This window comes from Oncorhynchus tshawytscha, linkage group LG06, assembly GCF_018296145.1.
Source record: "Oncorhynchus tshawytscha isolate Ot180627B linkage group LG06, Otsh_v2.0, whole genome shotgun sequence".
Classification (NCBI taxonomy): Eukaryota; Metazoa; Chordata; class Actinopteri; order Salmoniformes; family Salmonidae; genus Oncorhynchus; species Oncorhynchus tshawytscha.
This window is the reverse complement of record NC_056434.1, coordinates 62,501,699-62,514,800: the sequence shown is the minus strand read 5'-3', so window position 1 is coordinate 62,514,800 and position 13,102 is coordinate 62,501,699. Positions and strand designations below refer to the sequence as shown.

Sequence of the window (13,102 nt, the reverse complement as noted above, 5' to 3'; positions counted from 1 at the left end):
ACACTGAACTTTATCTGCGAAGTAGTTGGTGAACCAGGCGAGGCAGTCATTTGAGAAACCAAGGCTATTGAGTCTGCCAATAAGAATACGGTGATTGACAGAGTCAAAAGCCTTGGCCAGGTCGATGAAGACGGCTGCACAGTACTGTCTTTTATCGATGGCGGTTATATTGTTTAGTACCTTGTGCGTGGCTGAGGTGCACCTGTGACCATCTCGGAAACTGGATTGCACAGCGGAAAAGGTACGGTGGGATTCAAAATGGTCCTTGATCTGTTTATTAACTTGGCTTTCAAAGACTTTAGAAAGGCAGGGCAGGATAGATATAGGTCTGTAACAGTTTGGGTCTAGATTGTCCTACCCTTTGAAGAGGGGGATGACCGCAGCAGCTTTCCAATCTTTAGGGATCTCGGACGAAATGAAAGAGAGGTTAAACAGACTGGTAATAGGGGTTGCAACAATGGCGGCGGATCATTTTAGAAAGAGAGGGTCCAGATTGTCTAGCCCAGCTGATTTGTACGGGTCCAGGTTTTGCAGCTCTTTCAGAACATTTGGATTTGGGTGGATTTGGGTGAAGGAGAAGCTGGGGAGGCTCGGGCAAGTAGCTGCAAGGGGTGCGGAGCTGTTGGTTGGGGTAGCCAGTAGGAAAGCATGGCCAGCTGTAGAGAAATGCTTATTGAAATGTTCGATTATTATTGATTTATCGGTGGTGACCGTGTCGCCTAGCCTCAGTGCAGTGGGCAGCTGGGAGGAGGTGCTCTTGTTCTCCATGGACTTTACAGTGTCCCAAAACCTTTTGGAGTTAGAGCTACAGGATACACATTTCTGTTTTAAAAAGCTAGCCTTGGCTTTCCTGACTGACTGTGTGTATTGGTTCCTGACTTCCCTGAACAGTTGCATATCACGGGGACTATTCGATGCTATTGCAGTCCGCCACAGGATATTTTTGTGCTGGTTAACGGCAGTCAGGTCTGGAGTGAACCAAGGGCTATATCTGTTCTCAGTTTGACATTTTTTGAAAGGGGCATGCTTATTTTAGATGGTGGGGAAATTACTTTTAAAGAATGACCAGGCATCCTCGACTGACGGGATGAGGTCAATATCCTTCCAGGAAGTGTTTTAGGGAGCGTTTGACAGTGATGAGGGGTGGTCGTTTGACCGCGGACCCATAGCGGATGCAGGCAATGAGGCAGTGATCGCTGAGATCCTGATTGAAAACAGCAGAGGTGTATTTTGAGGGCTAGTTGGTCAGGATAATATCTATGAGGGTGCCCATGTTTACAGATTTAGGGTTGTACTGGTTGTTTCCTTGATAATTTGTGTGAGATTGAGGGCATCTAGTTTAGATTGTAGGACTGCTGCGCTGTTAAGCAAATCCCAGTTTAGGTCACCTAACAGAACAAACTCTGAAGGTAGATGGGGGGCAATCAATTCACATATGGTTCCTGCGCCTCAGCTGGCTCAACAGGTTCCCGCGCCTCAGCAGAAGCGACCGGCCCGCTCCTCTGGTCAGCGTCCTGTGGCTGGAGCTGCGCATCAGGGAGGGGGTACTGTCATGTCTACTCCCGCTACCCCTCTCGAGGTGCTCGATGTTGCCAGTTTACTCATTATTATGCACACCTGCCACAATTGTTATGAGTACCTGCGCCTCATGAGACTCACCTGAACTCCATCACTTTCCTGATTACCTCCCCTATATCTTTCACTCCCTTTGGGGAGTGCGTTATTGCATTATTGACTCTGTTTCTGTGTTTCATGTCTGTATGCTACTGGTGTTTCTTGTTTTGCTCCGTTATTTATTAAATTCACTCCCTGTACTTGCTTCCTGATTCTTAGCGTATACGTTACACCCCAATCCCAGAGTTGTTGTGGTTGTGCTGAATGGTGCTAGTCTGGTCCTCATCTGTGGGCACTGGGGTAAAAATGCAGGCTGTGCTGGGCTGGTGCTGGGCTCGCCCGCCTCCATGAGCGAGGGGTTCCAATGGGCGCTGTTGTTCTGGTAGCTGGCCATCATACGTGGGCGAGTGGGTCCCACTAGGTAGGCTGTATCTGTCCTCCTCAGGACTATCCTAAGGAACACATTTTGGGGGGGAATGTATACTGAACAAAAATATAAACACAACATGTAAAGTGTTGCTCCTATGTTTCATGAGCTGAAATAAAAAATCCCAGAAATGTTACATACGCACAATAAACTTATTTCTCTCATTTTTTTGGCACAAATTTCTTTTCATCCCTGTTAGTGAGTCTTTCTCCTTTGCCAAGATAATTCATCCACCTGACAGGTGTGGCATATCAAGAAGCTGATTAAACAGCATGATCATTACACAAGTGCACCTTGTGCTGGGGACAGTAAAAGACCATAAGCTGCCTCCAACTTCGTTTTAGATAACTTGGCAGTACATCCAACCGACCTCACAACCGCACACCTCCCCACATGTAACCATGCCAGCCCAGGACCTCCACATCTGGCTTCTTCAACTGCAGGATCATCTGAGGGAAGGGGGGTGGGTGGGTGGTGAGGAGTATTTCTGTCTGGCTAGGCCTGGCTACCTCGTGGGTGGGCCTGGCTGCCAAGTGGCAGCACGGCCCAGTCATGTGAAATCCATAGATTAGGGCTTCATGAATTTATTTCAATTGATTTCTTTCTTACTATGAACTGTAACTCAGTAAAATCTTTGTAATTGTTTTATGTTGCATTTATATTTTAGTTCAGTATAGCTACATACCCACACTTTCATATCAAAGCAGCAGGATCTGATCTTATGGGAAGAAGTTGCTTCAATTGATGTTTATTTACCTGGGAGTTCAAGTTGGATACAGAGGCTCTCTGCTTATATGGGGCACCAGAAAGTGCAGTATCTGAAGGATGAAGATTTGTCTTCCCGTGCCCCTTCCATCAGCACTACTCATCGGCAGTCAGATTCACGGTGTGTTTCACACTTTAGGGGCAGGACAATTTCTCTTTAAACTTCTGGCAAAACGTTTATGGTGATCAGTTTTTAACTCACAACTTGCAAAATATGTAGTAGGTTGTCTCTCCGTTGACCAATTTCATATGCATTTGCTCAGCACAGTGTATTTAATGCAATTTTGCACTGTATTTATGCACTCAAAATGTGCTTTGAATTTTTTTTTTTTTTGAATGAATGCGTGTCCATTTTCACTGTATGAGTCCCACGCCATGACATTTCCAACATAACTACTTCACACAGCCCCTCCGCCTTGGTCGGTTAGCAATTTGCCTTTTAAGCACAATGCATTGTGGGATCCAACTGTTTAATCCTGGGCATTAGAATGGAGGATACATTCCTGCTGGCAAAAGAATTGCCCTCTCGTCACGGAGGTGACTCGGGAACATCCCAATTACCACTCTTACCAAACCTCTGCCATCACTCTTGAGAGTGGAAGGAAGACTACCTTGTTAAAGAAGGGGTGGAGGAAGAAGAGCGAGTGATTTGACCTTGGCCATCTGTCTGTAGGACAGTGCCGACAGGACAAATGCGACGTGCATGTAAAGTAGAAGGTCCCGTCTGAATGCAGACTCACTACCATGCTCCACCATGCACTGCACGGTCATACTGCCAGGCCAGCCCTGCAGCAGACAGGATGATATAAGGTCTGACAAGAGCGATCAATATTTTATCAGATATGAAATCCAAAAAATGACATTTGAGGTGTATTATGAAATTATGTGGATCTGGGCTGAGCAACAAGCGTGACATCAATCATTACACACTCGTCCTCTTTTAGCCCACAGCTCTGAGGGGAAGGAGGGCTAGTAGAGAGGGGTTGGACTGGTTCTCTCAGTATTCAAAGTCAAAATAATGTACTTCTGTATTCCTCCCCAGGAGTGGAAATCAATGGGGGGGAAAACCTTTCCAGAGCTCCTGGACTGTCCATGCTGTGTTGTCAGGCAGGGTGTGCGTGCTGTTGGACAAAGACTGGTGTTTTTTTTTTACTGCCGTGTGTGTGTGTGTGTGTGGAGTTTAATATTGTCTGATATGTTTGTTTGTTTCACTAGAGCAGCAGGTAACACAGACCTCCGTCTTTGTCCTAACGAGCCCCTCTCGACTCGCCAAACGCAACATTGACTGACTAGCTACTGTTTTTCACTATGAGTGTTTGTGTGTGTCTGTGTACTGCATTCGTCTTTGCTTTTGTGTCAGTGTGTCTGTGATATTATGTGGATTATCTGGACCCATGCCGGAGGCTCAGTGTGTTCTGACTAGCGGTGTAATGGTACACGCATTACCGAAACATTCGTACTGGGTTTCCCTCGGTTTGGTCCGAACTGTGAACCCGAATGAATACATGAACAAATATATATATTTATATATATATATATTTATATATATATATATAGGATTTTTCTTTATTTTTACTATTTTACACATTGAAGAATCATAACGAGTGCATCAACTATGAAACAACACATATGGAATCATGTAGAAACCAAAAAAGTGTTAGACAAATCAAAATGTATTTTATATTAGAGATTCTTCACAGTAACCACCCTTTACCTTGATGACAGCTTTGCAAACTCTTGGCATTCTCTCGACCAGCTTCACCTGGAATGCTTTTCCAACAGTCTTGAAGGAGTTCCCACATATGCTGAGCACTTGTTGGCTGCTTTTTCTTCACTCTGCGGTCCAACTCATCCCAAACCATCTCAATTGGGTTGTGGTTGGGGGATTATGGAGGCCAGGTCATCTAATGCAGCAGTCCATCATTCTCCTTCTTGGTCAAATAGCACCTACACAGCCTGAAGGTGTGTTGGGTTATTGTCCTATTGAAAAACAAATGACAGTCCCACTAAGTGCACACCAGATGGAATTCTAAATAAATAACTGACAGTGTCACCAGGAAAGCACCATCACACCTCCTCCTCCATGCTTCACAGTGGGAACCACACATGCAGAGATCATCTGTTCACCTACTCTGCTTCTCAAAAAGACATGGTGGTTGGAACCCAAAATCTCAAATTTGGTCTCATCAGACCAAAGGACAGATTTCCACCAGTCTAATGTCCATTGCTTGTGTTTCTTGGCCCAAGCAAGTCTTTTCTTCTCATTGGTATCCTTTTGTAGTGGTTTCTTTGCAGTATTTCGACCATGAACACCTGATTCATACAGTCTCCTCTTAACAGTTGATGTTGAGGTTTGTCTGTTACTTGAACTCTGTGAAGCATTTGTTTGGGCTGCAATTTCTGAGGCTGGTAACTCTAATGAACTTATCCTCTGCAGCAGAGGTAACTCTGGGTCTTCCTTTCCTGTGGCGGTCCTCATGAGAGCTAGTTTCATCATAGCGCTTGATGGTTTTTGCGACTGCACTTAAAGAAATGTTCCGTATTGACTGAACTTCATGTCTTACTGTCGTTTCTCTTTGCTTTTTTGAGCTGTTCTTGCCATAATATGGACTTGGTCTTTTACCAAATAGGGCTATCTTTTGTATACCACCCTACCTTGTCACAACACAACTGATTAGCTTAAACGCATTAAGTAGGAAAGGAATTCCACAAGTTAACGTTTAAAAAGGCACACCTGTTAATTGAAATGCATTCCAGGTGACTACCTCATGAATCTGGTTGAGAGAATGCCAGGAATGTGAAAAGCTGTCATCAACGCAAAGGGTGGCTACTTTGAAGAATCTCAAATATCAAATATATTTTTATTTGGTTACTACATGATTCCATATGAGTTATTTAATGGTCATGGTTTCATTCACTATTATTGTACAATGTATAAAATACTACAAATAAAGACAAACCTTTGAATGAGTAGGTGTGTCCAAACTTTTGACTGGTAGTGTATATGCTATGCTTACGCTGCGTTGTATGCCCCTTGAGTAAATCTGAGCTAAAAAAAACATTGAAGCCATCGTATCCCTTGAAATACATTTTTTAACTATAAGAGAAAGTGATATTCACATAGGGTCCTGGGGCAAATCTTAATTCATTGTCTATATCCCTGTGGAGCACATCATTGATTTGTCTGCGGTTCATAGCAGTAGTTGTAGATGATTGAATTGTGCTGAATTGACAATGCATTAGGTGTGTTCTCCAAGGGTGATATTCTGACACCGGAAGTGTTCATTACCTATTTTAACCACAAACAGCCATATATAAGACCGTAATGCGTCCGAGACTGGATATTTATGGCCGGATCTAATCAGAGATAAATAGAAATCTCTCACCAAAGTTATTGACAGGAATGCATAATTTATTGGACATTTGTGTTAAATCACCCAACAAGGTTGTAATTTCTGTGGTATTTACTCATATGTCCCTAAGGTCACCATCTCAAAGTTCACCTTCCCACTCTTCTGTCCACAGGATTCTCAGCAACAACAAGATCTCACTACTGAGAAACGCCTCCTTCTTTGGCCTGACAATCCTGGAGAAACTGTAAGTAAGCCATATGCTGCAGGGAATTTTTCTGTTTGTCCTCCCCTGAGCCATAATGGCTGTCATCATGAAAATGACCCTGCCTGCGCTGTGGAAGGGACAGTGCAACGGGACAGCCATGGGAGCTAGGGTAACGCTCAAGAGGCGGTTGTTGTTAATGCTAGCCCAAATCAAGTCGTTGACTGCATCCACCTTCAAGCCACCACACTTAACCTCAATTGCCTGAGTCAATGTCTTAAAATGCATAATACATAAACTGTAAGTCGGTACAATTTGGCTTTGTAATGTGATGGGGCACTGATTGTGATGATAACTCTGCTGTCAGTTGAGATGTCACTGTGGTCTGCATACAAATGAATTTCTAAGTCAAATTTCTCCTTGTGGACAATAAAGTATATCATATCATATATACAGTGGGGAGAACAAGTATTTGATACACTGCCGATTTTGCAGGTTTTCCTACTTACAAAGCATGTAGAGATCTGTACATTTTATCATAGGTACACTTCAACAGTGAGAGACGGAATCTAAAACAAAAATCCAGAAAATCACATTGTATGATTTTTAAGTCATTTATTTACTTTTTATTGCATGACATAAGTATTTGATCACCTACCAACCGGTAAGAATTCCGGCTCTCACAGACCTGTTAGTTTTTCTTTAAGAAGCCCTCCTGTTCTCCACTCATTACCTGTATTAACTGCACCTGTTTGAACTCTCCACAATGGCCAAGACCAAATAAAAGTTTATTTTTCACATGCACAGGATACAGAAGGTGTAAGGGATACAGTGAAATTGTTACTTGCATAGAAGCAGAAACAGAAAGTGTCCAGATAAAAATATTGTCAATATTTTATCATTATAAGATGACACTTACCCAGACACACTTGTCTAAATTGATGGGTCATGTGAAAGAAATAATATAACCCCCAGCCACATCCACCTAAGTGGATGGGTCACTATTGTCTAGACATGTACACGTGTTCATGAAATACAATAGAGGGCCCTAATCACCCCCAGACACACCTGGCTAACTTGATGGGTCATGTAATCATCTGGCGAGTCTTTTGTTTAGACAAATAGCTAGCTAGCTATATGTTTGTAATGTTTGTATTGTAGCTATGAAAATGATTGTATTGGTAGTAGTATGAGTTGAGATTATGATAGCTAGCTAGCCAGCTAGCTAAACAAAGAACGGGATAATCCCAACTCATACTACTACCAATACAATCATTTTCATAGCTGGAGTATGAATCTGCAGGAAGCTAAAGCTAACCAACTAGGTTCAGTGTTGGTTAGCTAACATTAGGCTATAACTAGCAATGCAAATGGATTTCTGATTTGAATAATATTACTACATAGATCATACTTGTAAGTTTAGCTAGTGAGACAGCAAGCTAATGTTAGCTAGCTAGCTAACAGTACGCTGTAACTTGCAATGAAAACAACTTTCTGGCAAAATTAGAAACTACACCTGAAAATGTAGCTAGACTCTTACCCATATACATGGATGAATGATTCACGGCAGACTGGAACCATTTAAGTCTGTTTTCTTTGTAGCTACATCTTTTTTTGGCCAGTGTGTCAAGTCCTTCCAGTTCACACTCACTGTTGCATGTGCAGAAAATAGCCCATCACAACTTTTTCGAACTGATCTGTCGATAGGGCCTGCTAAATTCAGGGCATCAATATTGTTGAGAAAAGTAGCAAAACTTTTGTGGTTCTCGATGGCTCACCTTAAATCTTTCAAAAACGCTGTGGTAGAAAGGATTATTAACACACTGAGAAGCACACGTTATAGACAGAAGCATGCTATATGGCAGACCAATCCAAACTTATCTCCCGGAATGTCCAGCGCATTAATTATCTAAGCCAATCACAGCTAGCGGGAACCTTTTTCTGTGGTTAAACCAATTAGTCTTGTAATTAAAACATTGTCTTTGTATTTACAGATGGAATACAAGTTTGTTATTAAGGCACATAAAAGTTTACATGTTCCAGAAGGCATTTCTGCCAAAACAAAAAAAATAATAAATAAATGTAAAAAAGTTCAAATGCTGCTCCTGTGATGTATTGACGTGAGAGATATGCCTAACTTCCTGAAATGGATCACATGTGTGTATATATATATACAGTGCCTTCTGAAAGTATTCAGATCCCTTGACATTTTTTGTTGTTATTGCGTTAGTCTTAATCTAAAAGGGATTAAATAAATACAAATCCTCAGCAATCTACACACAAATACATCAGCATCAGCTCTCAGAGCAGCTTACCTGTACACAGCCCATCTGTAAATAGCACACCCGACTACTTCATCCCCATATTGTTATTTCTTTTTTTTTTTTGCTCTTTTGCACCCCAGTATCTCTACTTGCACATCATCATCATCTGCACATCTGGCACTCCAGTGTTATTGCTAAACTGTAATTATTTAGCCTCTATGGCCTATTTATTGCCTTACCTTCCAAATCTTACTACATTTGCACACACTGTACATAGATTTTTCTATTGTGTTATTGACTGCACGTTTGTTTATCCCATGTTTATCCCACGTGTAAATCTGTGTTGTTGTTTTTGTCGCACTGCTTTATCTTGACCAGTAATTCTACATTTGTTGTTAGCCCAGCTAGCATGGACACTGACAGTTGGGAATCTGATGCAGCCGAAGAGCCACTGCCTCCTTACTCGGGAAAACACTGAAGGCCAGGACAACAGGAAAGGATATTTTTAAAGTACTGGACAGCTTTGTGACATCAATTAGACTTTGGTGGCCAAGATGTGTTGGTATCTGTACTGATGGAGCAAAAGCCATGACAGGGAGACATAGTGGAGTGGTAACGGTCGTGCAAGCAGTTGCTCCCGACGCCACTTGGTTACACTGCAGCATCCACTGAGAGGCTCTTGTTGCCAAGGGAATGCCTGACAGCTTGAAATACATTTTGGACACTACAGTGAAAATGGTTAACTTTAATGCTAGGCCCCTGAACTCTTGTGTATTTTCTGCTCTACGCAATGATATGGGTAGCGACCATGTAATGCTTTTACAAAATACAGAATTTTGCTGGTTATCAAGGGGCAAAGTATAGACATGTTTTTTTTATTGAGAGACAAGCTTAAAGTTTTCTTTACTTACCATAATTTCCACTTGCCTGACCTCTTGCATGATGATGACTTTCTCACACTACTGGCCTATCTGGGTGATGTTTTTTTTTTCGCCAGAATGATCTGAAACTAAGATTACAGGGACTCTCCACAACTATATTCAATGTGCGGAACATAATTGAGGCTATGATTAAGAAATTGGAGCTCTTCTCTGTCTACATTAGCAAAGAAAACACACAGGTCTTTCCATCATTGTATGATTTTTTTGTGTGCAAATGAACTCAAGCTTACGGACAATGTCAAATGTGATATAGTAAAGCACCTGCGTGAGTTGGGTGCGCAATTATGCAGGGATATTCCCGAAACGGATGACACAAACAACTGGATTTGTTATCCCTTTCATGCCCTGCCTCCAGTCCACTTACCGATACCTGAACAAGAGGGCCTCATCGAAATTGCAACAAGCGGTTCTGTGAAAATTGAATTTAATCAGAAGCCATTGCCAGATTTCTGGATTGGGCTGCGCTCAGCGCTCCTTTGCAAATCATGCTGTTAAGATACTGATGCCCTTTGCAACCACGTACCTATGTGAGAGTGGATTCTCGGCCCTCACTAGCATGAAAATTAAATACAGGCACAGACTGTGTGGAAAGGATTTAAGACTGAGACTCTCTCCAATACAACCCAACATTGCAGAGTTATGTGCATCCTTTCAAGCACACCCTTCTCATTAACCTGTGGTGAGTTATTCACCATTATTGATGAACAAATAAGGTTTTATATGTAAGATGGCTAAATAAAGAGCAAAATTATTGATTATTATTATTTGTGCCCTGGTCCTATAAGAGCTCTTTTTCACTTCCCACGAGCCGGGTTGTGACAAACTTACTCTCATTCTTATGTTTAATAAATGTATCGTATACTGTGTCAGGCTTACAATGATGGCAAAAAACAACATTTGAGAGTGCGCTTACCCTGGTGCAAGAAGGGGTACACAGCTGGAGGATGAGTATTTATAGGGGTACGGGACTATAAAAAGTTTGGGAACCAGTGCCCTACAACATTACGAATAATCTTCCAGCGATCACACACTGGTTAATTTTCAGTGTTGCATACAGTGTCTCTACTGGATGTCGTAGAATCCTGTTTAGTGCTTAACCCTTGACATTCCATTTCATTTTGATGAGTAGTCTAGTTCGTTATCCCTCATGTCTTTTAATGATGACCCTCCCTGTACTGTTTAGAGAATGATGTCATCTGTCTCAGTGTGATTGAGTTGTGCCATTAAGGACTGACCCTCTGATGATATACCCCGCTGATTTGATGGATAGACAATAGCTACTGGTCCAGATCCAGGTCAAGGTCCTTCATCTATTCTGTGACTTTTGACCTCATGGCTGCCAGCTGTGGCTATTGGCAGCGCCTGCCGCCTGTGCTCTTAAGAACGGTGGGTGCCAAAGCACTGCTTGCAGGTGCCCTCAGTGAGTGGGCTGTGGCGGCCAGCTGTTGCAAAGTCTGCCGTTTGGCACCCAGAGGGCAGTGGTGCTGACTATAACAAGCTTACCCAGCACAGTCTGTGATGCTGTGGAGTGTTCTCTACCACACTGTGACCAGAGTCCTCATTACTGTACCCTGGATCTGGAAGAAAGAGGATGCATCTAGACACATTAGGACGAGGTAGAGCTGATGATTATACAGCATATTGCTTGGTTACTCAAGCATTTGAGGGTCTGGCGTGCATGCACCATCTGTGCTGCTGTGTTGTGTGGACTCTACCTCTGTGAGTGTAACAGAGTGTCCCATTACTGTACCCTGGAACTGGAAGAGGAGCAGAGGTAGTTGGACATATTAGAATGACACTCGGCTGATGATAATACAGCATATTTCCTGGTGATTACTCAATAATTTGAGGGCATGGAATATGGTTCTGATAGTTTTAAAGATGATATCATGGTATGATTATTGAGCTGCAGCCTATGTACCATTGATTGGCATATATTTGCAACCACTTGCTCGAGATTTATGTTTGTTGCAATCCTTTTGCCTTTTATGTCACCCATGCTGCAATATGTAGATTCCTTTCACCACACCAGAGAAGAGATGTGTTGGGTGGTGGCCTGGGCTCATTATATGTCAAAGTGGGTCAGATTTATAGCATGCATATGAACAAAGCACACCATACATATGTCATGATTTGACGATTTACCAGTTCAATACTTTCCCACAATGTAAACTATCCCCATTCCATATAATTACATTTCCTTGAATCCTATGTCGTCACATTGAGAATTCAGTAATAGTATGACCTAAGTATGTATGTACAGTACATTTCAAAAGTAATCAGACCCCTTGACTTTTTCCACATTTTGTTACGTTACAGCCTTATTCTAAAATGGATTTTTAAAAAGCAAAAACAGCTTTTTTTGGTGCAAATATATTAAAAATAAAACATAAATAATACATTTACATAAGTATTCAGACCCTTTACTCAGTACTTTGTTGAAGCACTTTTGCAATTATAGCCATGGGTATGACGGTACAAGCTTGGCACACCTGTATTTAGGGAGTTTCTCCCATTCTTCTTTGCAGATCCTCTCAAGCTCTGTCAGGTTAGATGGGGAGCATCGCTGCACAGCATCCTTCAGGCGTGAGGCTTGGCATTCAGGCCAAAGAATCTTGTTTCTCATGGTTTGAGAGTCTTTAAGTGCCTTTTGGAAAACTGCAAGTGGGCTGTCTTGTGTCTTTTATTGAGTAGTGGATTCCGTCTGGCAACTCTACCATAAAGGCCTGATTGGTGGAGTGTAGCAGAGATGATTGTCCTTCTGGAAGGTTCACCCATCTTCACGGAGGAACTCTGGAGCTCTGTTAGACTGACCATCAGATTGTTGGTCACCTTCCTGATCACGCCCTTCTCCCCTGATTGCTTAGTTTGGCCGGGCCGCCAGCTTTAGGAAGAGTCTTAGTGGTTCCAAACTTATTCCTTTTAAGAGTAATGGAGGCCACTGTGTTTTTGGGGATCTTCAATGCTGGATACATTTTTTGGTACCCTTCCCCAGATCTGTTTCTTGACTAAATCCTCTCTTGGAGCTCTATGGACAATTCCTTCAACCTCATAACTTAGGTTTTTCCTCTGACATGCACTGTCAACTGTGGGCCTTATGTAGGCAGGTGTGTGCCTTTCCAAATCATGTCCAATCAATTGAATTTACCACAGGGAGTATCATGACTCAGGATATGACCCAGATGCAGATACGGGAGGCGATAGTACAGTTCTCAGATCATTTAGATCATTTAGGTCATAGTCAGGCAGGTACAGGACAGCAAGCTTGTTGGAAACAGGAGACAAAGGGCTGTGAGACAGGTTTTATCCTAGACACAAAAGCGGGATGTACAGTGGGGCAAAAAAGTATTTAGTCAGCCATCAATTGTGCAAGTTCTCCCACTTAAAAAGATGAGAGAGGCCTGTAATTTTCATCATAGGTACACTTCAACTATGACAGACAAAATAAGAAGAAAAATACTTATTTTCCACCATAATTTGCAAATAAATTCATTAAAAATCCTACAATTCGATTTTCTGGATTTTTTCTTCTTATT

The 13,102-nt window shown here is 42.2% G+C and overlaps 1 protein-coding gene across 3 annotated transcripts in view; it reads left to right on the top strand.

The window, feature by feature from the left end:
- LOC112252843 (adhesion G protein-coupled receptor A3) overlaps nucleotides 1-13,102 on the top strand; it is a 238,400-nt gene that overhangs the window by 38,914 nt on the left and 186,384 nt on the right. For all 3 annotated transcript variants that reach the window (XM_042323487.1, XM_042323489.1, XM_042323488.1), the window contains exon 2: nucleotides 6,332-6,403. In XM_042323487.1, coding sequence (XP_042179421.1) covers nucleotides 6,332-6,403 — 72 coding nt within the window. The remainder of the gene's footprint in view (nucleotides 1-6,331; nucleotides 6,404-13,102) is intronic.